General features: G+C 42.5%; 1 protein-coding gene across 1 annotated transcript in view; it reads right to left on the reverse strand.

Annotated features, from left to right (window-relative positions):
- Positions 1 to 8,364: 8,364 nt before the first annotated feature.
- The window catches only part of LOC115462513 (odontogenic ameloblast-associated protein-like), a 43,427-nt gene continuing 25,310 nt past the window's right edge, over positions 8,365 to 26,481 (reverse strand). The window contains exons 8-11 of the mRNA XM_030192505.1: positions 24,619 to 24,693; positions 22,215 to 22,376; positions 15,316 to 15,385; positions 8,365 to 8,557 (exon numbers count right to left, since the gene is read on the reverse strand). Coding sequence (XP_030048365.1) covers positions 15,356 to 15,385; positions 22,215 to 22,376; positions 24,619 to 24,693 — 267 coding nt within the window. The 3' untranslated portion in view covers positions 8,365 to 8,557; positions 15,316 to 15,355. The remainder of the gene's footprint in view (positions 8,558 to 15,315; positions 15,386 to 22,214; positions 22,377 to 24,618; positions 24,694 to 26,481) is intronic.

Here is a 26,481-nt window from a genome sequence, read left to right on the forward strand (position 1 = left end):
CAAGCATTTCTTCCTTCTTTTTCACTCTTTGCTGATTGTATATCTTTGAGTACATTTAGGATAAAGAATCTATGCATCTTTTAGCAAGTTTATTTTTTGCACTAAACATTTTGCTTGTATTCCATAATATTTAAAAACTAGTAAAAGAGGCCCATTTCGAAACGCAATGAAACGGGCGCTAGCAAGGTAAATTCCCACTCATCCTCCCTCCCTGCCGAGTTCCATACCCCCCTCTTTTCCTCCGTCTCTCCCTCCCTCCCGAGTTGCAGACCCCCTCCCTCCCAGTTCAAGGCCTCCTTCACGCCCCTCCCACCGAGTTGCAGACTCCCCTTCCCTCCGATTTGAACCCCCCCCCTTTGCGTTACTGTCTGGCCCCCCCATGGCGCGACCCTCTGGACACCACCCTTTCCTCTGGAAAACCTCCCCCGAAGCCTCTGCGTACCTCTGCTGGCGAAGGCGAACTTCTCTTCTCGGCTGCGGGGCGTTCCTTGTTGAATGAGCATCTGTTGAAGTTTCTGTTTGTGCGTCTGATGTCAGACGCACGCACAGAGACTTGGACAGATACTCCTTCATCAAGCCACGCCCCGCAGGTGAGAAGATAAGTTCATCTCCGTCAGCAGAGGTAGGCGAAGGCTTCGGGGGAGGTTTTTCGGAGGAAAGGGTGGTGTCCAGAGTGTCGCGGTAGGGGGGGCCAGGGGCAGTAACGCAGAGGGGGTGTGTTCTAATCGGAGGGAGGGGGAGTGTGTAATTCGTTGGTAGTGGCGTGACGGGAGGGATGGAGGAAGGGAGTGACGTGTGTGGGTGGGGGAGGATGTGTGGATGAGCATCTGTGTTCCTTCCTCGACGTCATCACGTTTGACGCGAGGGCAGGGCACAGAGACATGTTCAGTTGGATGGCTTCACCACCATGAACTAACAAACCCTTCAGGGAGTGTGCTGATGGCTTCAGAACGTTGAGGGTGCGTTTTATTATAGTAGATACATTCTACTGCTATGATGTAAATAGGAAATTCCACCCAATCTTGCATAAGAATATATATAATACCTATGCTTAAGTTATTATATAGTTAATCCACTATGAGTTGTTTATCAAAGGAATCGTTCTCATGGTTGTCACGCAAAAGAGGCATAGTTCTGAAGGATGATTCCAAAGTCGGATATAATGCACTATAGGTAGTATTTATAGATAAGTCACAAATTAACAATGAAGAAGAATGTGGTGATTAACCAGCATTATTTACCTGTTTGCATAGGATTCAGTGCAAAATCCTTCCCCTTACTTACACCTACTTTAACAGTGGCAGTATTAAGTGCGCATTGACACTGGCATACCCCCCTATCTAGCATAAAACCCTATCCTTTCTTGTTTATCCAGAACGGTTCATTCCAGGAACACTAATTTGCTAGTTGTCCCCTCCTATAAGATTTCTTGTTTTGATACACTCTGGGACAAGGCATTCAGTTGCCTTGCCCCTACTTTTTGGAATCAACTGCCAGAATCTCTATATTCTGATTCATCTTTCATCCTTTTTAAGACCTGGCTCTTTCAACATTCATATCTCTCTCTCTTGTAATCTGCCTGAGTTTATTTAGAGACTGTTGTCTGACCTATGAATGCTTTAACAAGGTTTTCATTTGGGTTTTCATTTTTGTTTTTGTTATTTATTGTTGTGTTATACATCCCCACCCCTCTTGTTTTCATATTGTCTTTGCCTCTAGTCCTGTTCTCTTTATGGGGTCCATTTATGGGGCATAGCATGTTTTAACATGAGACTCTTATGTGTGCTAAGCCCTTATTCAATGCGTCAGTAAAATAAGGCTTTAAAAAAAAAATTGCAGGTCATGTGCTAATGTTAGGAGGCATTAAATGGCCCCGTGTTAAGTCTGCGTTATTCAGGTAGTGCATATTAATCACAATGTGCTACCTGAATAACACTTCCATGCCCATTCCTTGCCCACGGCAACCACCTCTGAAAAAAATATTTAGAAAAATAAATAACATGCATTTAGAATGTGGGAAATGGCAAATTATTGCAAAATGCTTTAATGCATTTTGCAGTAAACATTTTTCCATACGCACGTCTTATATTCCGCCAGAACCGATATACTCATATCACCCCTCTCCTCAAATCACTTCATTGGCTTCTGATCAGATATTGCATACAATTCAAGCTCCTCCTCCTTACCTACAAATGCACTCAGTCTGCGGCTCCTTACTACCTCTCCACCCTCATCTCCCCCTATGTTCCCGCCCGTAACCTCCGCTCACAGGACAAAGCCCTTCTCTCTGTACCCTTCTCCACCACTGCCAACTCCAGGCTCCGCTCATTCTGCCTTGCCTCACCCTATGCCTGGAACAATCTTCCTTTACCCATACGCCATGCCCCCTCCCTACCCATCTTCAAATCTCTGCTTAAAACTCACCTCTTCAATGCTGCCTTCGGCGCCTAACCGCTTGAGAAATATAGAATGCCCCAATCTATCCACCCTATTAGATTAACTGTTCACTTGTCCTCTAGATTGTACACTTGTCTTTAGATTGTTCTCTTGTCTTTTAGATTGTAAGCTCTTTGAGCAGGGACTGTCCTTCTATGTTTAAATTGTACAGCGCTGCGTAACCCTAGTAGCGCTTTAGAAATGTTAGTAGTAGTACATTATTATTGGGCTCCTATCTCAGACAGTGTAGTAGTATTAGATGCTTATTTTAGAAGTTCTATTTGTGTTTTAGATGTCTAAAACCTGGCATTTAGATATCCATATTGCATGGATGTCTAAATATCGATTTTATACAGCCAGAATATGGACATCTAAAATTGCAGTATGTCCATATGATAAGGGGGCATAGTCTGGGTGGGATTAGTGAGGGGTCAAAAGACTGACATCCAACACCAATTGCAGAAGGGGAAGGGACATCCATATTTAGACCTGGTATTTGGCACATCTAGGTTACAGAAAGGTGCTCCAATTGAATGGAGTAAGGGAAGCCATAGTAGGTATTTTCCTGTCCCTGGAGGAAGGAAAGAAAGAAAGAAAGAAGCACTAGGACTTGAACCAACAACCTCAGGTGTACTGCCCTGATTTCAACAGGTTGCTCTAGTCTATACCTTCACACAGATGTCTGTGTGGCCATCTTATATTTTTAAATTGTTGTTATTGCTTTTATTATATTTTTAGTCATATGGGTGCTATAGATAGATAGATAGATAGATAGATAGATAGATATACAGTATATACAATTATTGTCTTTTATTCTCATTATCATCATGATGGTATTGTTTTAAGTTATCAGCTACCATTATCTTATACCTATATGTTCATATGTTTAATTGTATTGTGAGGGGTTGGAAAAGAGACCCAGTCCGGTAGCGCCAAAACCGGGACAGGGGAGAAGTTTTCTATTTAGACGTAATGAATCTCACTCTCCAAGTTCTTCTAGAGGAAAGGTTCGCCCTCTAGTGGCCAAGGCGCCAGTAAGACTACTAGATAAGGGAAGGAACTACCATTCCCAGAATCCATCAGTACACATACAGGACTCCCAGGAAATAGAGGGAGGGGTGAATGATTGGGAAATTAGTTCAGATCAGGGGAATGAGCAGCAGCTGGGGGAACCCTGGGTGGAGGAAGCCATGGAATGGAATAAAGAGGAAGTAGGGGAAGGAGAGGGAGAGGAGTAGATGGAAGTCTCAGGTTTAGCCCAGACTCCGGTTGAAAACATAAAGGGCTTTGTGGCCTCAGTTTTACCCAGACTGTTGAAGGTTGGAGAGGAGAAAATGGTAAACTGGGGAAGGAACTGGTGGGGTAAGCTAACCAATTGACCATCTGAAGACAGAAGATAGTGCTTGTGAGGGCTATGCTATCATTGAGAACAAGGAGGGATTCACTGTGGTTTTTTTTTTTTGCCTTTTTGGATTTAAGACTGAACTGTGTTAAAGAAGTGAATGATGGAAACTGGGACTGTAACTTTCTTTGTTGATTATGGAACTAAACCAAGACTAAGGCTGTATTAAGGAGAAGGTAACCCAGCCCACTAAATAAACCTTTACTTTAAAAGACTGTGAGCGTGCTGAGATTTTGTCTGACCCTACTGCTGGGTTGTCAAAGGTCATAACCACAGCGAGGTGGCGAGAGCCGGGACACCTCCCCCCCCCCCCCTTACTGGATGGAGAGGTGGTTTGGATTCAGTATCCCTTGATGAAACAGCCAAGCTAAGCAGGGTTTGCCCTGGCTCCTGAGTGGAAGGAGGACCAAGGTTACAGTATTGTTATTTTATATATTTTAATTTGTTATTTTTTATATGTTTGATTATGTATAGATTACATGAAACACGGTTCCATGTCGAGACCTTGGTTACTGCAGCGAGTCCTCTAATATTGGTGCTTTAAGAAATATATCCATATTTATCCTTGAGTGCCTCATTTTTGATTTTATTGAAAGGCTATTTGTCCATCACTACTCCTTTTGTTTTCATTTCATAATATGGGCTACACAGATGTCCATGCCCCTTGCGACCACACCTTGAATGTGGCATTCAGTTCTGGTCGCCGTATCTTAAAAAAGAGATAGTGGAATTAGAAAAGGTTCAAAGAAGAGTGACCAAAATGATAAAGGCGATGGAACTCTTCTCACATGAGGAAAGGCTAAGAGGTTAGGGCTTTTCAGCTTGGAAAAGAGACGGATGAGGGGAGATATGATTGAGGTCCACAAAATCCTGAGTTGTGTAGAATGACTAGAAGTAAATCGTTCCAAAAGTACAAAAACTAGGGATCACTCAAGTAAGTTACATGGAAATACTTTTAAAACAAATAGGAGGAAATATTTTTTCACTCAATGAATAGTTAAGCTCTAGAAATCTTTGCTGGAGGATGTGTTAGCATATCTGGGTTTATTCAAAGTTGTTAAACGGGATATGGACTGTGAGAAACTGTAGGAGGACGTAATGAAACTGAAAGATTGGGCATCCAAATGACAAATGAAATTTAATGTGGACAAGTGCAAAATGATCCACATTGGGGAGAACAACCATTAAAGCTACATGATGCGAGGTTCCACATTATAAATCACCACCTCAGAAAAAAAAATCTAGTTATCGTTGTGGCAATATGCTGAAATCTTCTGCTCAGTGTGTGGTGGTGGCAGCCAAAAAAGCAAACAGAATGCTATTAGAAAAGGTACAGATAATAAAACAAAGAATATTATAATGCTCCATTAATCAACTGCACCTTGAGTATTGTGCACAATTCTGGTCATTGCATCTGAAACAAGAAACAGCGAAATTAGAAAAGGTACATTGAAGGGCGATCAGAATGATTAAGGGGATGGCACTCTTTTCATATGAGGAAAGTGTAAAATGGTTAGGGATCCAACTTGGAGAAGATATAGCTAAGTGGAGTGAAATGGGTAAACACAAATTGATTGTTTACTCTTTCAAAAAGTACAAAGACTAAAGGATATGCCATGAAGTTACAAAGAGGGGGATAATCGAACGGCGCCGGCCATCTCCGAGTACGGCACCGTGAAGGGGCAGAGCCAACTGTATTTTCGAAAAAGATGGCCAGCTATCTTTTTTTTTTTTATAATACGGTTGGGGCCGCCCAAATGTCAGAGATGGCCGAGTTTGAGATGGTCGGCCTCGGTTTTTGCCCATAATGGAAACTGAAACCGGCGATCTCAAACCTGACCAAATCCAAGGCATTTGGTTGTGGGAGGGGCCAGGATTCATAGTGCACTGGCCCCCCTCACATGCCAGGACACCAACCGGGCACCCTAGGGGGCACTTCTAAAAATTAAAAAAAGCTCCCAGGTGCATAGCTCCCTTACCTTGGGTGCTGAGCCCCCAAATCTCCCCTAAAACCCACTCCCCACAACTCTACAACATTACCATAGCCCTTATAGGTGAAGGGGGGCACCTACATGTGGGTACAGTGGGTTTGGGGGGGGGGGGTTTGTTGGATGGCTCAGGTGGGGGGGGGGGGGTGGGCCTGGGTCCACCTGCCTGAAGTGCACTGCACCCACTAAAAACTGCTCCAGGGACCTGCATACTGCTGTCAGGGAGCTGGGTATGACATTTGAGGCTGGCATAGAGGTTAGCAAAAAAAGTTTTTAAAGTTGTTTTTTTTGAGGGTGGGAGGGGATTAGTGACCACTGGAGGAGTCAGGGGAGGTGATCCCCAATTCCCTCTGGTGGTCATCTGGTCAGTTGGGGCACTTTTTTGGGACTTGGACCTGAAAAAAAGGGTCCAAATAAAGCGGACCAAATTCTCGTGAAGGTTGGCTTTCTTTTTTCCATTATCGGGTGAAGCCGGTCATCTCAACGCATGCCCTCATCCCGCCTTCGCTACCATGCTGACACGCCCCTTGAATTTTCGCCAGCCCTGCGAAGGAATGTAGTTGAAGCCGGTCAAAATCGGCTTTCAATTATACCGATTTGGCCGACTTCAGGAGATCACTGGCCATCTCCCGATTTGTGTCGGAAGATGGCTGGCGATCTCGTTCGAAAATCAGGCCCAAAGTAATACTCTTAAATAAATAGGAGAAAATATTTTTTCACTCATGCACAGTTACGCTCTGGAACTCATTGGCAGGGGTTATGGTAAAAGAAATTAACGTAGCTGAGCTTAAAAAAGGTTTGAACAAATTCTTGTAGACAAAATCTATAAACCATTTTAAAGGTAGACCTAGGGAAAGATATTGCTTACGCCTGGGGGTCAGTAGCATGGAATCTTGCTACTTTTTCTGATCCTGCCTGGTACTTGTGTCTTGGATTGGCCACTGTTGGAAATAGGATACTGGGCTAGATTGACCTTTGGTCTGACCAAGTATGGCAATTAATATATTCTTACATTTTTAACTTTTGAAAATAAAATCATTTGAGTTTGGATTGCAAAATGGATATGGCTTGCAGTTTTGAGGAATCATAACAAGGAAGTAACTGTTCTCTGAGGACTGGGTAACTTAACAGTTTAACCACTAGTGATGTGTGGCCAAAAAAATGTTGGTTTTTGCTTATTTAAAATGAATGTTTCTGTTTGTGGCATTTTTTCATATTCGCTTGGTTAATTTGTTCTTTTAGGGATACATTATGAAGGTAATTTTATAAAATAAATGCTAACATTTACATGCATGTTACACATACAAATGTTTAGAATACTAGCTAATACACATTTATATATTCACATATATGTGTATGCCTATATTTCACCTAACTGAAGTTCTGTAAATATGTGCACATCTTGCCTGCCTTATATGACTCTGGTGGAGGAGTGGCCTAGTGGTTAGAGTGCCAGTCTTGACATCCAGAGGTGGCTGGTTCAAATCCTACTGCTGCTCCTTGTGATAATGGGCAAGTCACTTAACCATCCTTTGCCTCAGGTACAATCTCTAGGGACAGGGAAATACCCAGTGTACCTGAAAGAGGTGGGAAAACGTGGGATACAAATACAATAAATAAATAAATGTAACTAACCTTGAGCTACTACTGAAAAAGGTGTAAGCAAAATCTTAATAAAGTAAAATAAATGTGCAAGGGGGACACACAGAGAAGGAGTGAGCATTATAGCAGTAGGTGTTCCTAGGAATGATCCCTCACTGGTGGTGAAGTTAAACCACCTTACCGCAGGTGGGGCACAGGCAAGGAAATTGTTACTCCTGGGGCTATTCAGTGTTAACTGGTTAACTTTTTAGAGGTCAAAGATAGGTCTGCTATTTAAGTGGCCTATTTTCACTGCTCAGCATAGCTAGTTTGGAGCTGAATATCCATGTCTTACCAGATAAGTCACGTAATATAGCTAGCCACTAACTGGGATATTCAGCAGATTAGCAGTTATCTCCTGCTGAATATCTGCAATTAGGCGCTTAAACCCTATATAACTGGCCAGGAGCCGTTCTAGCCAGTTAAATAGCTTTGAATATTGAGGGGTAGGTGCCTACTTTCCTTTACAGAATAACCTCTTGCCAGGTGCTCTCTGGACTCCTACTTCTGGTGGCTTATCAAGAACTGCCCTTTAAGTGTTTACATGACCTTAACAAATGTATGCAATTACTTGTGTTAATTCCTCAGTGCATATAAGAGATTTGTATGCATTGTAAATTATTAGGCACCCAAACAAACCAAATGCATGGTCTTGGATGCACAACACAATCAGCCAGCTGCAGTCCACTTCTCCAACTCTAAGGCCAGCTCACATTGAACTTACAGAGTATTTTTCACAACTGCTGGGAAAGAAGGCTACATTTTGCTTTAATAATTATTTATTAATCACATTTGTCACAGCTGACTCAGTTTGGCCTTTTGTACAATAAGTTCAGCAATTTCTTTTAACAATTACTTTGTCATGCTAGATACATAAAGATATACAAATTACAGTACCATTGGGCCTTGACAATTCTTCTAACCTTTAGCTATAAAGCATATTACTTTTCTAACAACAAGTTCTAAGTTGATGAATACAAATGCTTAGAAGTGTCAGTGGAAAATTTACTGACCTATGCTACTAACATTAAAAAGCTTGAGTAGTGGCTTTAATTTGATATTAAAGAATGAGTATTTAGGAATCTTCTCCCTAAAAGATAAAGAAAGACATCATTAGCTAAACATTCATCCACCTTATTCATTCTTACTAATAACTCCAATATATTAGAAAATTAACTTTCAAATTTCTGTTTCTTATTGACAAAACATACGCCCAAACTTTTTCACTATTTTTAGACCTATACACTATCAAACATTATCAGCATATTAACCATTCATGCCACCAATATGTGATCAAATTTTTGGGATTGATCAACAGGTTGATTACCAAAAGCAAATATCATAAAGAAAATGAGGTGAATATCTACCTGAGAAAACCTTTAAATAAAAGGGGCTGTGCAGAAGGTCATATATATCGATAAATTGTGAAATAATGAACAGAAGTATTTTGGGCCTGTCTTGCTATGAGCTATAGCATGCATTCACTGTTATATTTTCAAACATAAACCCCTGAATTCTATATATGATGCTAAAGATTGCACATGGAAACTTGGATGCACCCCCAATTTGCGCATGCAATTTAACTGAACAAGCCAATTAGTGCCGATAATTGGGTGCTATTAATTGGCATTAATTAAAATTTATGCACACAATTTTAGACAACAGGAACTGTACCCTAGAGGCCCAGGGCTAGGTGAGCTGGCTGAAACAAGGCAGAGGATGCCAACTGGAACAAGACTGGAACAAGTTGGCTGAAGACTCAGACTGGAACAAGGTTGAAGACTCAGACTGGAAGAAGGCTGCAACTCACACTAGGCAAAGGCATCATAGTAGAGTCCCTGGAATCCTTATATGGGCCCTAGCAATGATGTCATCAACAGTTGTTTCTGGAGATCTTCCCACCATGGCCCTTTAAATGTTGCCCCAAGGCATGCATGTACACCTAGAGGAGCCCAGCGTCGGCTGGCATCGGGAAAGCAGCACAGTAACGGTACACCCAGCAATAGGAAGTCCCGACACACCGAAAGCCATGGTGCCAACAGTCTGTTGCATGGAAAGAGCAGCCTGAAGCCCCAGAACTAACCATGGGGCATGTCTCTGGTAGGTTGGGGCGGGGATCACAGCCAGGGTCGTGACAGGTTTACACCAACTATTTATTTCCAGTGCTTCATATACCGCAATTTATCCACAGAGGTGACTATATGTTTTACAATATGAAAAACAGTTTGGGGTGAAAACAAAAGGGAAGGGGGCCAGAGCTAAGAGGATGAGCCAGAAGACTTGGAGGCATATTTTCAAAGCACTTTGGGAGGTTAAGTTCCATAGGTTTCTATGGAACTTTGGGAGGCTAAGTGCTTTGAAAATGAGCCTGTCAGTGAACAGATAAGTCTTGAGTAATGATTTGAACTTGGGGTAACAGGTTTCTAAGCAGATGTAAGATGGCAAAGAGTTCCAGAGAGAGGGAACCAGACAGCTGAACCTGGCCTCTCGGGATATTGAAAGATGGAAGGAGGGGAGAGAGGGGATGGTAAAAAGGTTACCAGAGGAGGAACAGAGGGAGCATGAAGGAACATCGGGAGTAAAAAGGGAAGAAAGATAGGGTTGGGCTGAAGAGAGGCGAGACTTGAAAGCAAGACAAAGAAGCTTGAATTTAATGTGGGCAGAAACGGGAAGCCAATGCTCAGAACAAAGAAATGGGGGGGAGGGGTGATATGGTTAAAAAAACATGCGGCGTGGAGAATTTTTATGGTGTAGACTGAACAAGTTAAAGACGTTTAAAAGACTGAAGCGGGAGACCAGCATAGAGTGAGTTGCAATAGTCTATGTGGGAGATAAGGGAAAGGAGGAGGGTGCGTATAACAGAAGGATCAAGTAGGGAGCCACAGGACAAATGCGATGGAGAGCAAAAAAGGCAGAACGGACAGCAGAGTCAATCTGAGGCTTCAAGGACAGTCAACAGTCAAAGGTAACACCAAGAATTTTAACAGCTTCTTTATAGAATACCAGCAGTGGCGTAGTTAAGTGGGACGCCAGGGGAGCGACTGCTCCCCCAAATGGAGCTCTGCCGGTGTCTATTTTTTCTTGTCATGTTGCACTGAAAATGTGCGCCGGCGGAAGTCCACTCTCGCTTCCCCCGCACCAACCTGGCGCAACCTGGCTCCGCTTCTGAATACCTATATTTTAGGTGCGAGGACTTACAGGCTTAAACCTGGTGCACTATAAATGCTACTGTGCTTCGAAGGTTCAAGAAGGCATTCTTTGCTTCAGGATTTTGGATTGTTCTGGCAAGGGGCTGTGTAAGCGGATTATAATAACTATTGGACTCCTGAAGAAGTGAAGCAAGGCTTGTTGGGTCCATTTTTGTACTGCCTGTGAATGTCCCACATTGATGGATTGATTACAATAAGTCTGTTTGGGTTATTGTTTCAGTATTATTTGAACTATTCATTCAGTTTTATCTGGACATTTAGGGCCCTGTTTACTAAGACACGCTAGCGTCTTTAGCCCGCATTAAATGCTAAAGACACGCTAAAAACGCTAGCACTGCTAAGCGCTGCTTAGTAAACAGGGCCCTTACTGTTAGCATTTTGATTTGATTTGGAGTCAACATAAACCTATCTGGACCATTATGTGGTGTGGAGTGTGTGGACTGAACGACGTCACATTGAAGCGACAGCAGTTGGTAGCCTTTAAATAGCGCCTACAAAGAACGCAAGAGTGCAGCACAAGCATTCAACGCCGATGTTTCAACTAACAAGTCATTGTGTATCTGCCGAGGGCAATTAACCCGAGTCCCTGATGAAAGTATTGAAACCCGCGGTGTCGGGCGCAATCAGGGGAAGCCCAAGTGGATTTTAGCATTAAGAGACATGGACACGGCTTCAAAGATAAGATAAGTTTATTATTTAGAGCACATATAGTTTGAGCACTTTTATGTGTTTGCAATAGCACTTACAAAAAAATGAATTAAGGGATAGCCCAATGAAGAGATGCTATGCCACTAGGCAAAAGATTTTATGACATTGTCTTTTTAAGTGGTATCTTCCGAGGGTTCCCTGATACAAGTATAAGATTATATCACATCATTGCTATTTGCAGACAGTTAGTTCTTATTTTTGGTTTTGTAGTGTATTTGGTTGTGTTTACCAAAAAACATTCCATTAGGGAGATTTTGTGTGGTTTCTAGCATTTTGATTTGGGCATGTTAAATCACATTACTTGTGGGTTTGAAACACTACAGTGTGAAGTCTTTCTTTTTCACCATATTTGTGGAACACAAGGATGTAAGTTTATTATGACGGTATGTACACTGTAGCGGGTGAGACCTTTTGGGGTCCTGCAATCGCTGGTATGTAGTACTTAGTACTGGTTGGTGCTTTCCCATCAAATTTTTATACTGAATGTCCACTTTTTTCACTCAGAATTATATATGTAGATGTTTCCACTATAATTGACTGCCTCTGCAGTTATTATCAAACACTGATTTGAAGAGCCATATTTACTGATATTTTGTATGTCTTCACTAAGTTGACTGACTGTGAAAGAATGTGCATAGATTATATTTTTTAAATTACCCTTAGAAATGTGTGCCTAACCCACAATCTGCCCAAACTCTGATTATGTGATTGCCTCCTGCAAAGCATGGATCATCAAATATTAGAATACAGCATATACGGCAACTGCTCATTTAAGCAATCCTATGTCCCCATATGTACATAACTGACTAGAATATTGGTATTCAAATGTGTTCTTGCTGCCTAAAACTAGACAGCTCTTTATAGAATAACCCCACGCCTAAATTTATAAACAAGGTGCTAATATTTACCAGGCAAATATGCACATAACTAATCCAAATATAGGCAGATATATGCATGGTCTACAAGTGCTGCTGTCCCTCTGCCCCATCCTACATTAGCAACCTGCTCATTCCTTACATCCTCTCCTGTTCCCTCCGGTCAGCCTCCAGCAATTTACTCACCCTCCCTTCACTCTCAGCCCTACACTTATTTCTCAAGAAACTGCATTTAGTTATATAGGACCTAAACTTTGGAACACACTTCACTCAACATATCAAATCTCAACCCTCCATGAACCTATTAAAGAAGTTCTTCAAAGGCACATCTTTTCTCAAAAGCTTTTGGCACCTTACTACCATAAACCTCTTCTTTCTCTTTCCTTCTGCCTCCCTGTTATGAAACGCCTAGTCACCCAACTGAGGCTAACCCTGTGGCCACATGTAGGGTGTGTCCTCAGCACTGCTCAGGTCCGACTGCACCTGATGCTTTTGCTCTACGCTAACATCCTCCTCCCAGCGACTGGGTCACAACCGCCTCTGGGAGAGTCTCCTGCTTTCAAATTAGTTCCCAGTGATTTCTAGGTTACTGGATGCCACACTCCCAGGGGTCCCACAGTTCCCAGAAAGCACTCACAGACCCAAACCACAATCCACAATCCAATTTAATTCGCCCCATTGATTCTTAGTCAGTCCAGACAAGCAGAGTGAACAAACAATTACATTTATTCTCATACATTATTGAACAGTGAACTATAAAACAGATGGAAAAAAAAAAGCACACAATCGGGCTCATTTTCAAAAGAGATGGATGTCCATTTTTCGACATAAATCGGAACATGGACATCCATCTCCCAGGAAGGTCCAAATCGGTATAATCGAAACCTGATTTTGGACGTCTCCAACTGCAGTCCGTCAGAAGGACGTCCAAATCTCAAGGGGGCATGCCAGGGGTTTGTTCAAGGTGGGACTTGGGTGTTCCTAAGACATGGACGTCTTCCAGCAATAATGGAACAAAACAAAGATGTCCAGGACTAAAACTTAGACGTTTAGAGCTAGACCTGTTTTTATAATGAATAGCTATAGTGGAGATTGAACCCACTTCGCTAGGATCAAAGTCTGCTGCACTAACCACTAGGCTACTCCTCTACTTCAAACAAGAGGTGCCCCAAATGACCAGATGACCACTGGAGGGACTCATGGATCACCTCCCCTTATTCCCCCAAATCACAAACCATTTTTCCAAACAGCACTTTCAAAAGGAAAAGATAGACTTTTTTTTGTAGAAAATGACCTTTCCTGTTCTGATTTTGGACGTTTTACAAAAAAACGTCCAAATTCAGACTTAGATATCATATCTAAAAATGCCCTCTCTGTATTTGGCTTGCCCAAAGTCTCAAGGAGCAGCAGTAGGAATTGAACCCATGTTGCCATGATCAAAGCCCACTGCACTAACCATTAAACCACTCCTCCTCTGTTTTGGACATCTTGCATTTAGACGTCTTTGTGTTTGAAAATGGCAGAAAAACAAAGACATCCACATCCAAGGACGTCCATAGTATTTTTGAAAACAAAGATGGACGTCCATCTTTTTTCGAAAATGATCTTTTCCCTGCCTCCGAATTTGGACGTTTTACAAAGATGTCCAAATTCCAACTTAGACGTTTCTTTCGAAAATGCCCCTCAATAACAGGTAACTGAAAAAGGATTAATTATAAACTATCTAAACATTTTATCACTACCTGAATAATGCCTGTGAAGTACAGGAAATATAGCCTGTCACCAGTTACAGAATATAACTGATCACAGGGTCTCAGCAGAGAGGTCTTTCCCCCTCTACTTCCAAAATGAGACTGACTAATTACCTCAGTTAGGCGGGGGGAAACAATCACTTTTGGTACAGCTTTAAAGAAAACAATCGCCATCTGCTGGCCAACCAGGAGAAACACATATATCAGCAAAACAATACAGTTTATAGACAGAGAATCCCACTGTTTCGTCACACTCCCCTTTCTCTGATTCTACCTCCTCCACCATCATTTCTATTTTTCTTTTTAGTCTTACTTGTAAACTGTATAGACGCACCTTGCGGTATAACAAGCTCAATAAAATAAATTTTTTTAAAAAGTTAATAAATAAACATATGCACATAAATGCTCAAACAAAAAAAAAACAAAAATGACTAAGCACTGTTTTATAAGTATGTGTACATTTTTGAAAGCATGTATTTGACAAGTGGGTATTCACAAGATCAGAGTCTAGGCAGAGCATGGGCAGGACTCACACTTACACCCGTAACTTCTAAAATAGTGAGAGTTATGTGTGTATCTCCCAATTCTAGGTGCAAGCATTTACATCAGTGATCATATCTATCCACATACATGTGTATATGCCCAATTGTACTAGGATTCTATAAAGGAAGATAGAGGCTTCTTTTCTTTTACAGAATAGGTTCAAATTAGGCACCCTCTAAGGGACAGATTCTATCTATGGTGCTGAAAAAATCTGCCCTTAGTAGTATTCTATAAGCCTTGTCTAACGTTGGGCACGGTTTATAGAATATCCATAGTGGCCATCCCTGTGACTAAACTTTAGGCATAGCCATTTACGTCAACTATAATCTGGTGCAAATGCCTGTGTCTCATTTAAGTGCGGATCGGGCATATTCTGTAACAGTGCATGTAATTTTCAGGAATGCCTATGACCTGCACATGACCCTCCCATGGCCACACCTCCTTTTGTGATCTGTGCATTAGGATTTAGGTGCACCATTTTACAACATACGCTTAGACAGTTGCACGCTTAAATTCTAATTAGTGCCGATAATTGCTTGTAAGTGGCCAATTCCAACGCTGATTAGCTTGTTAAACAAGTTGCATGTGCATATCAGCAATGTACGCTGATTTGCGTGTGCAACTTTAGTTGCCATATATAGAATCCGGGGGTAGGTGTACAGGTTCCCTTTATAGAACTGTTCTCATTATGGCTACAGAGCTCATAGCATTTCTAATGGCTTGATAAGGAGTACTGGGTAGGGTTTTTCCAACAATACTTACTGGGAGATTGGTTGATTTCCATTCTTCTGCTTAATCTCTTTTATGGTTCATTAGTGAGATTGGTGTTGACCTGATGAAGACAATCCCAATAAGTAAATGAAATTTAGAAAAAAAAACACACACACACAAAATCATTAACCCTAAATGCTTTATCTATTTTACTTTCAGTTGCCTTAATCCATATATATTATAAAGCTAGGGGAGGCTGAATTTTCTCATTTTAATGTGATTTTATTGTTCCCCATTTTGAACTACCGATAAAAGTAGGTTGTAAAGATAAATTTGAAGGTGAAGAGTAGCACAGAATATACCTTTAAGTAATATTGTGCTGACGAAGGGGGGAGGCTTGGGATCCTGGGCCCCTCCTCTTTTGGTTTAGAACTCACTCCCTAGCTGGATTGCACAATTCTTGAATTATACTGTAGCTTGCAGGGATCCCTAGGGCCTGGCAACTGAAAATAAATTGGGCGCAGCAGCTGCAGCACCACACCAGCATGAAAACTACAGGAGGAGTAGCAGCAGGGCCGTGCTGATGCAGTAAGCGCCGCAGGGGGGCGCTTGCCTTCGAGGGGCGCCACTGCCCTGCCATTCGTCTGCTCACTTGCAAAATCTTTCACCTGAACTTGTGATTCTCCTATCTCCGCTGCCCTCCCCTTTTCATGCAAAGGAGCAGTATTAATTGAGGCAGGCACGCTCTTCAAGTTACGTGAGAATACAACCAGATTGCTATTTATACTTCGGTTTGGGGCTAGCTCCTCAGTCAGGGTGAGTTTCAGAGCTTGAAACAGCATTCAAATTAAAGAGAACCTGAAATTTTAAAAGTGCTAAAAATAAGTTTTAAAAGTATTTGCCTTAAATCTAATTGCAGAATTCAGGTGCTGGGAGTCTGTACTTGGTTGTCATATGCTCAGATTTGTGTAAATCATATGCAAATTAGTCCGGTGTTTTTCACTAAACATTCCCATGAGTGTCTGTATGTTAATCTGCATTCAAATAGCGCTCTCTGATTGGATGATCAGCTTCTGTTAAGAAATCTGCCCGGGAAGTGAACAGAGTGAGAGCTGTCCTTTGCCAAGAGAGACATCCAGCTGTGACTTCCTGTGTTTGTTGACTGAAGTTATAAAAGAGTGCCTGATTGTGGTAAATGAGAAAATATAAGTGAAAAGAGATTGGTGGAGATTGAAGTTTGAGGTTTCTCTAGTGAAAAAGGATCTGAATATTTCAGGATTACTTGAAGTTTATGAAGAATAGAAAAGGGTGAATTTCAGTTTAAGAGTGTTTAAATCCTATAAGCTATATAAAGGCTAGGTAGATTTAAGTGACTGTAAGCAAGGAAACCTTAATATTTGATCTGGAATAAATATTTGATCTGAGATAGTTGATCAGAGATAAATGTTTGATCTGAATTATATCCTTTGGTGCAAAGGAGATTAGAATGCAATAGAGTATTTCTTTCTGTTTACCAGTACAGTCAAATAATTCCATTCCACTTAAATAATTTTTTGTTATATATATGAGGGAGTAGTATCTGGATTTATTGTAAATCAAATTGATTCCATTCACAGGAATTCATATTCACCTTTATGCATTCATCCGATATTATCTTTTAAAAATGAAGTTTTATTTTATGTTCACTCTGTCTCTTGTGAGCTGAGCACAGTTAGTTTCCTCTGCTGGCACGACTACATATTAGAGGTTTTTGATACTGTGTGAAGTTTTACCACAGACGGGTGACATATATAAAACATTCTCCTTGGGTAGGATGTGATGTGTGAAAATATATTTTGCTTTAATGAAATTGCTAAACTTTAGAGTCAGAGACTTATCAATGAGGGATACATACAGTGCTATTTTTTCCTGAGGTCCGGCTTACTTGCCTGCTCCCTTCTGTTCCTGCTCTGCTGGACGGGGGGGGGGGGGGGGGGGGGGCGCCAACTGATAGTCTGCAGGGGGGCACCAGAGACCCTAGGCATGGCCCTGAGTAGCAGGAGCATGGCTGGCATTGTGAGCTTAGTCAGTGATCACAGGATCACTTCCCGATGCTGAGCCGCTGAACAATGCTAACCTGCCAATATTGAATGTGCTTGCAGTGCTGGTATTAAGGGTTCTGCTCTTCCTCCTACAGTCCTTATGGCATAGGTGCCATTGCAGCTGCATCTCCAACTCCTTCTTTCGCTCTCTTTTCCCTCTGCTCTCCTCCAAGTCTCCCTTGGCCATTTCAGCATCTCTCCCTTCCTAGGGTTACCATATGTCCGGATTTACCCGGACATGTCCTCTTTTTGCTAGCCTCCCCTCCCCTTACTTACTACTGCCCTGATGGTCTAGTGACCTCTTCCGACCGAGGCAGGAAAGAGCACCCTCTTTCTTGCCCGGAGCGCTGCCCTGCATGCATCTTTCCTGTTTGTGATCGCGGCACCGATTCAAAATGGCCGCCAAGAGTTGAAGTGACCTCGCGAGACTTCAACTCTCGGCGGTCATTTTGAATCAGCGCCAAGATCACGAACAGAAAGTATGCATGCAGGGCAGCGCTCCGGGCAGGAAAGAGGGGGCTCTTTCCTGCCCCGAAGAGGTCACTAGACCATCAGGGAAGTAGTAAGGGGAGGGGGGTGACGGGGAGGGGGAGTGACGGGGTGTGTGTCAGGGGGAGGGGAAAATGTGACAGGGGCAGAGCAAGGGCGTGAAAGGGGTGGGGCGGGCATGAAAGGGGCGGGGCATGCACCCTCCTTTTGGGGGGACAAAATATGGTAACCCTATCCCTTCCTAAACACCTCCCTTCCTCCCATGTCGAGGTTCAGCATCACTCCAGCTTCTTCCCCATCCCACAACAGTCCTACACATGCTGCAGCAGGTTGTGGCACAAATAACGCTAAAGGCTGACGCTTCGGCCAGCAGAGCTTTACCTCTGACACATTCTGGCTCTCTGATACAATTGCCTGATGGTAGGACATGGCAACGGAAAGGCTCTGCCAGCCAGAGAAGCAGCTTTCAGTGCTTTCTCTGCCATGACCTGCTGCAGTCTATGGAGGACTGGTGGTGTGTGTGTGTGGGGGGGGGGGGGGGGGGTCGGTGGAGCTGGAGCGATGTTGAACCTCGGCACGGGGGGGGGGGGGAGGGGGAGAGGGGAGGTTGAAGGAAGGGAGAGATGTTGAACTGGTGGAGAAGGCAGAGGGGAGAGATACAGAACTTGGGGGGAGAGCAGAGGGAAAAGAGAGAGAGACCTGAGGGGGAAGAGAAAGGAAAGATGCTTTACCAGGGCTAGGGGCACAGAGGGAAGAGAGAGAGAAATCTGGAGCAAAGGGGGAGATGCTGGACTGGGGGGGGGGGGGGGGGGGTGAAGAGATAGAGAAAGACTGAACCAGGGGAAAAGAGTGACAGACACTGGACATGGGGAGGAGCAGGCACACAGAAGACATGCTGACCGTGGAAAGAACACAGGGACAGGGACACAGAGGGGCAATACTGGACACAAGGGGAGGGATAGGGGCACAGAGTAGGATGCCTGACAGAGTAAGATAGAAACACAGAGAACACATACTGAACATGGGGGGAGAAAAGGGATAGGGACAGGGACACAGAGGGTAGATGCTGGACAAGATGGATAAGGGGATACAAACATCCAAAAAGATGACTGCTGGATATAGAGAGACAAGAAATGTCAAAAGGACTGGAGACCCTTAAGAAAAACTAGAGAAAAGCAGAAGAGAGACAGTGGGGCCACAGCAATACTCGGATCACAAAGTGAGAAAAAAAAAGTATTTTTTTCCTGAATTTATTAACTGTAATATGTCAGCTCTGCAAAATGTGCATCTAACCCCCTCTCCCCCCCTCTCCCCCCTGCTGGGCCCCCACTACCTTAGAAGTGACAGTGCCCTATAACACATAAGACATAATATGTATGCAGTCGTTTTCTATAAGCTATACATGTCCCTGAGAAACATGTTCATGCCCTGCCCATGTATAAGCTCTCCCTTGCAGTTAGGCACTATGGTACTTAGGGACTACCTTATAGAATAGTGCCTGCCAATTAATGGCCCCTTTGATGCACCACTTTATAGAATTGCCCCCTATGTATTTGCCTCAGTTTTAATTCAAGTGCTGATGGCCTGAAATGTGCTACTGTGATGCAGGGGTATCACTTGCCCTCACAAAGGTTTAAAAGAATTAGAAATTATGTAGAACTGATTTTCTGGCTTTCCTAACTAGGATATATGCCAGGGGAGGAGTTATTGATGTTATTAAAAGTATAAAGCGAGAAGTTTATGAGAGAAAAGTTGTCTTTGCCTCCTTTCTGACAAGCTACCCAGGTTGGTGGGTCATGGCCACTGGTCCCTAGTCAAAGGAAAAGTTGAGAGGTAGTGATCTTTTACCTCCTTTTCACCCTAAGAAAAAATAGTTGGGGCTGCTGGAGTCCTCTAGCTAGTGAAGGTTGGAGTCAGCTAGAGTAGGGGCCATGAAACATGTTTCTTTCATTCAAGCCTAAGTCTGCCTCAGAGGAAGATGGCCCAGGTTAGGAAGTGCCTTGCATGCCAGAAAGTACATTTCGTAGGGATGTACATTGGAAATTTTTGTTTGTTTCATTCTCTTTGTCTTGTTGTTTTCATTTTTCTTATTTGTTTGGATTTGTTTTAAAAGGAATTTTGTATTGGGTAGTCAAGTTCTCAACAACACATACCATTCTTCCAAAGTGCATGCTATTCTTGAATGGTGTACATTTCCTATGCCATTTCAAACGAATGCACATCCCCTAATATTCAAGTTTGGGATATTTTTTATTTGGCGTTCCTTTGTGGTTCAAAGAAACTTGAGAGAAACATTGTATTTTCCCCCCCTTCCCTCACAGTCTGTCACTCTGCTCTCTCTACCTTCTTCCTAAAAGCCGCCCAGATACTACTATGATGGGCGGGATATAAGCCTTTAATAAACCTGCAAACTTAGAATTGTGATGAACTGGTTTTGTAGGTTCCAGGAGGAGTTTCCTGTTGTGAAATAAAGAAGAGAGAATTTTGACAGAGGAGCTTGCCAATTTTGGACTGGCATATGGAGTAGGAGCCCCACTCCCACTCAAGAAAAAAGAAGATTAGAAGAAGTTTCCAAGTATCTACTCTTTTTTTTTTGTCTTTTGACTACTGTGTTTGTGGAGTTGACAGAATATTTATTCTACTTTTAAATCACCCAGGAAACAATATGCTTCTCTATATGGAGTCAAAGAGGGTAATAATCGAACGTCGTCTGCGAAATAGATCGCTGGCGATCTATTTTGGTGGCGGCGCAACAGCTGGCCGGAACCGTATTTTTAAAAAAGATGGCCGGCCATCTTTTTTTTCGATAATACGGTTTAGCCCGACCAAATGCCAGAGTTCGCCGGGTTTGAGATGGCTGATTTTGTTTTTCAGCAATAATGGAAAAAAATCCTGCCATCTCAAACCCGGCGAAATCCAAGGCATTTGGTCATGGGAGCAGCCAGCATTCATAGTGCACTGGTCCTTCTCACATGCCAGGACACCAACCGGGCACCCTAGGGGGCACTGCAGTGGACTTCAGAAAAAGCTCCCAGGTGCATAGCTCCCTTACCTTGTGTGCTGAGCCCCCCCCCAAATCCCCCCCAAACCCACTCCCCACAACTCTACACCATTACCACAGCCCTTATGGGTAAAGGGGGGCACCTACATGTGGGTACAGTGGGTTTTGGGGGGGGGGGGTTTGGAGGGCTCAACACTTAGCACCACAAGTGTAAAAGGTAGGGGGGGATGGACCTGGGTCTGCCTGCCTGAAGTGCACTGCACCCATTAAAAACTGCTCCAGGGACTTGCATACTGCTGTCAGGGAGCTGGGTATGACATTTGAGGCTGGCATACAGGCTGGTAAAAAAGGTTTTTATTTTTATTTTTTTAGTGTGGGAGGGGGTTGGTGACCACTGGGAGACTACGAGGAGGTCATCCGCCATTCCCTCCGGTGGTCAGTTGGGGCACCTTTTTGAGGCTTAGTCGTGAAAATCAAAGGACCAAGTAAACCTGACAAAATACTGCTTAGCGCCGCTTTATTTTTTCCATTATCTGCAAAAGGCAGCCATCTGGTAGCCACGCCCATGCCCGCCCATGTCCTGCCTTCGCTACGCCGCCGACACGCCCCCTTGAACTTTCGCCGGTGCGGCGACAAGAAAGCAGCGATGGTGTCAAAAAAGTCGCTTTTGATTATACGGATTTCGCCGCTTTTGAGAGATTGCCGGCCATCTCCCGATTTATGTCGGAAGATCGCCGGCGATCACTTTCGAAAATATGCCTGAAAGTGAACTAGAGTTTAAATCTTTTGGGTAAGTGGAGGTGAAACTGAGGAGAAAGTGAGATCATGTTGACCATGTTTGGTCCTACACAGATGGAAGGCCTTGAAATAAGTCTTAAGGGCCATACGCAGAAGGAAAGGACTGGTCTCCACCTCTATCTCTATAGCATTTGGAAGGAAGACCTTCACCTGAGGGATTCACTATATACACACCAAGATACCTTACTCTAATGTCCGTGATAATCCAAGTCTAATCTACCCAGGGCTTTGGAAACAGTTTTCCAAGTAAAGTAAATGCAACAATGTTGTCAGTCAGCTTAGCCATGAAGACTGGCATCACTTCACTAGGAAGTTCATTTACTGTGCCTACAAAATTTCACCATGTTTCACAAAGATTTAGATAAGTTCATTATAATCAGTTTAATTCAATGGTATTCACAGTTCTTGTGATCTGACATTCATAAACAATTATTTATGCAAGTTATGCAAAAGTATGTATTTCCATAGTTATTTTGTGATATTTTTTAATATCTATAAATTTTCATATAACAATATTGCCACTGTACAAACGTTGTCAATTCCTGTTCCAAAATATAGATTTGTACGAAGAACTAAATTACCTTGTTTTCTACATGTGAAGGGTCCACAGCAGGATCTGTAGAGGAAGTCAAGGCACCAGGAGTGGTGGGCGCTTGAGAGGGTAAGAGAATTAGAGCCCCAGGGTTTGCATTTCCAAAATTCAATATTTCATTTGGAAAATGAGGTACCACGTTTACAGCTGGCTGTAAGGACAAGGAAACATTGCACAACGTTAAGACTGACTTAATGGCCTTTGAACTCAATCTTAGAGACTAAAACTTCAATCTCAGAAAAGCAAAGGCTCAATACTTCTCCACCCACCTTAAAGATTGCCCCTAACCCATCTAAAGAACTCTACTCCATCTTTCACTCATTAACATCTCCTGACCCTAATTCCAGTAATGGCTTAATCCCTCAGGAGGAAACAGTGTCCCAACAGTCACCCAGGCGATTAGTAGGTTCACCAACACCCATTGTCAACTAGATACCTGTCCCTGCTACCTAATAATATCCGCCCCTGACCACTTCACAACAGACCTGACATCCCACCTAAATTACAGCAAGGCCTCTTCCCTAAGGAAAACGGCAACATCCTACTCACCCCAATACCAAAAGACATCAAGAAAGAAACTAACAAAATCACTAATTACTGTCCAGTAGCATCTATCCCACTGGTAGTCAAACTGATGGAAAGCCTGGTAACCAAACTTACTGACTATATAAACAAATTCTCAATACTACATGAATCACAATCAGGATTTTGCCCCCTCCACAGCACAGAAACAGTACTAATTATGCTCCTAGCCAAATTCAACAGGAAATAGCAACAGGCAAAAGTATCCTTCTCCTCCAATTCGACATGTCCAGTGCATTCAACATGGTAAACCATAATATATTACTAAGACTACTAGAATACTTCGGAATAAGTGGAAATATACTTAGCTGGATCAAGGGTTTCCTAACCACAAGAACATATCAAGTGAAATCAAACTCCAACATATCATCACCGTGGAAAGCAGACTGTGGAGTACCCCAAGGATCACCACTATCACCGATCCTCTTCAACCTAATGATGACCCCACTAGCCAAGGCATTATACAACCAAGGCCTTAACCCTTTTATCTAAGCAGACAATGTCACAATATACATTCAATACAAACATGATCTGACAAATCGCCAACAAAATCAAGCTCAGCCTGAACATCATGGACTCATGGGCTAACGCATTTCAACTAAAACTCAATAAAGAAAAAACACATTGTCTCATCCTCTCATCCCAACACAATGCATACAACCCCACAAGCATCAACACCCCAGATCACAACCTCCCTATCTCAGACAGCCTGAAAATCCTCGGTGTCATATTGGACCATAACCCAACACTAGAAAGCCAAGCGAAATCCACAACAAAGAAAATGTTCCACTCAATGTGGAAACTCAAACAACTGAAACCATTCTTCCCAAGGGAAACATTTTGCAACCTGATACAATCAATGGTACTAAGTCACGCTGACTACTGTAATGGAATTTATGCGGGATGCAAAGAACAAATCTAAAGACACTTCAGACCGCTCAAAACACGGCAGCCAGGTTTATATTTGGAAAAACGTAATTTGAAAGCGCAAAACTCCTCCGTGAAAAACTACACTGGCTCCCAATCAAAGAACGTATCACTTTCAAAATCTGCACTCTAGTTCATTAAATAATCTTCGGCGAAGCCCCGAGATACACCTCTGACACGCCCCCATCAACTTTGTCCGCATCCGCGACGGAGTGCAGTTGAAAACGTCCAAAAATCGGCTTTCGATTATACCGCTTTATTCGTTTTTGTGAGATAAACGTCCATCTCCCGATTTAGGTCGGAACTTGGGCGTTTTTCTCGTTCGATTATAAGCAGGATAATCATTCATAGTACGGATAGCTGCTTGTTGATCTGAACCCGCTGCCAAATACAGCTGCACACCATCGGTGTATGTAAAATATTCCAGCACATAGGGTTTAACTCATTGAAAGGGGACAGCCATAGATCATGACAACACCAACCCTGAAGGACCCTGGATTCCAAAGTTATAGCCATTGATCAACAATTATTCACGTTATTTATTTATTTAACAAATATTTATAACCTGCGCAATCCACAATGTTAGCATGAAGTAATCCCCACATTAGCCACATAACAGGTAAGGGGCATGGGATAGGTGGAGAATGTGACATACAATTAATGTATGGATGGTTATCACACATTAACTGTTAATGCAGCAGATATTGCTATGTCTTAAACATTTATCCTTCTTGAATGACAGCTAAGCCGGATACTGCTAGAGGAATAGTCAAATATTAATGGGTTAAAAATATAATACCTATATAATACTTTGATGAGCACTAATGGACAAAAAGACTAACTCTATCAGAACTTAATTTGTGATGAATTAAGGGTGAACTTACCATGACTTGGGTCACAGTAGCACCTCCTGGTACAACGTCATTTGGCATTGGCTGTTGCTGCCCTCCAGGCATTACCTAATCCATACAGAAAACAATGATGAATTGTACATAACTAAAATATATAGAAAAGGATTGAGCAGCCACAATTTTGTCTTTAAAAATCATGTACGTGCCATTTACACATATAAATCTCCACAGGACAGTCAAATGCTCCTGATCTTTTTTTTTTTTGGCATTAGAAAATAGTGTGTTTTGGCTACCCATAAGGCTTAGGAATTTTTTTTACCACTGATTAAATTCTTCTGCTTTTTGATATTGTATAACCTTATGGTGTTTATTTTAGAAGCACCATTCATGTTTTAGATTGACCCCTTAATCTCCCAATTGATGTCCTCTCTGAAAGCCAAGCTGCCAAGGGGATAGCGGCTCTGTGGCAGCTTCAGGAAAAATAAACATTTTTGTTTCTAGCCAAAATAAATGTTTATATTCTAGCACATAAATATTTACGCTGCTATTTTACAGCAAAATAGCTGTTCATGCCACATGTACCCAACACATAAGCATCCATTTCTCCATGTATTTAAGAACAGGCTCCACGTCGGGAGATATTGTTCTAAAATACTAGCAGAACTGGAGACATCCTGACCTGGACATCTCAATTCCAACTTACATGTCCTTTCAAAAATGCCGCTCCATGTATGTTTTTGAATTTCTAGACTGCTTTTCCAAATATTAGCTCAGGACAGTTTATAACCTTTGAAACAATACTATAAAGCCTCTTCTCAAAGGAGTTTACAGTCTAAGAGGCCCTTTTACTAAGATGTGGTAAAAATGGCCCTGCGCTAGCAGCTGGGGCCATTTGTTCCATGCGCTGAGGCCCCTTTTACTGCAGCGGGTAAAAATGCTGAAAAAAGACATAGCCATGCGGTAAGATTGCTCTTACCACATGGTCTTACAGGGGAGCAATTACTGCCACCCATTGACCTTGCCATTACCTCTTGTTAGTAATGGTTTCTCTCCAGTAATTGAATAGTGATTTTTGCCAAATCCTGAGAATGTCCCCAACAATTAACACAGAGGTTTTGTACCTTATGAAATTGAATTTGCTGTTGGCACATTAGGTACAAAACCATAGTGCCCCTTAATAAATAGGTCTATAAGGGCTCGTTTTACTAAGGTGCACGTTAATGGATTCAATACGCACAAATGATTAGTGCACGCTAAACGATAAGAAGTCCATAGGATTAAAATGGGTTTCTTAGCATTTAGCATATGATAACCATTAGCGTGCAGGCAAAAAGAGGCGTTATGGGCGGGGAAATGGGCATTTCGTGGGTGTTGCAACATTTACGCACATTGTTATAGAATATGACCCTCTGCGTCTAAATCTACACGCCAGGATTTATGCCAATTTTCATTGGTGTAAATGGATGCATGTAGTTTTAGGTGCTAGGATATCAACTACGCGTATTCTATATATCACACCTAAATTTAGGTGCCACTTATAGAATATGCTTAGGTGGAAATGTTTTCTGTGTGGATTTTTAAGCGCCACATATAGAATCTGTCCCTTTGGGGGCAATTCTATAAAAAGCACTAAAAATTAGATGCCTAGAATCTGTGTGCTAAGACAGTATTCTATAAGGGCATCTGGGTGTCTAGATTCCATTATAGAATAAATCCTACATTGGCATTTAGGCACCAACATGTACACTATCAGGCTTATTTTTGAAAGAGAAGGGCGCTTATCTTTCGACACAAATCGGAAGATGGGCATCCTTCTCTCCGGGTCGCCCAAATTGGCATAATTGAAAGCTGATTTTGGGCATCCTCAACTGCTTTCCGTCGCAGGGATGACCAAAG

The sequence above is a fragment of the Microcaecilia unicolor genome, chromosome 2, assembly GCF_901765095.1.
Source record: "Microcaecilia unicolor chromosome 2, aMicUni1.1, whole genome shotgun sequence".
Classification (NCBI taxonomy): Eukaryota; Metazoa; Chordata; class Amphibia; order Gymnophiona; family Siphonopidae; genus Microcaecilia; species Microcaecilia unicolor.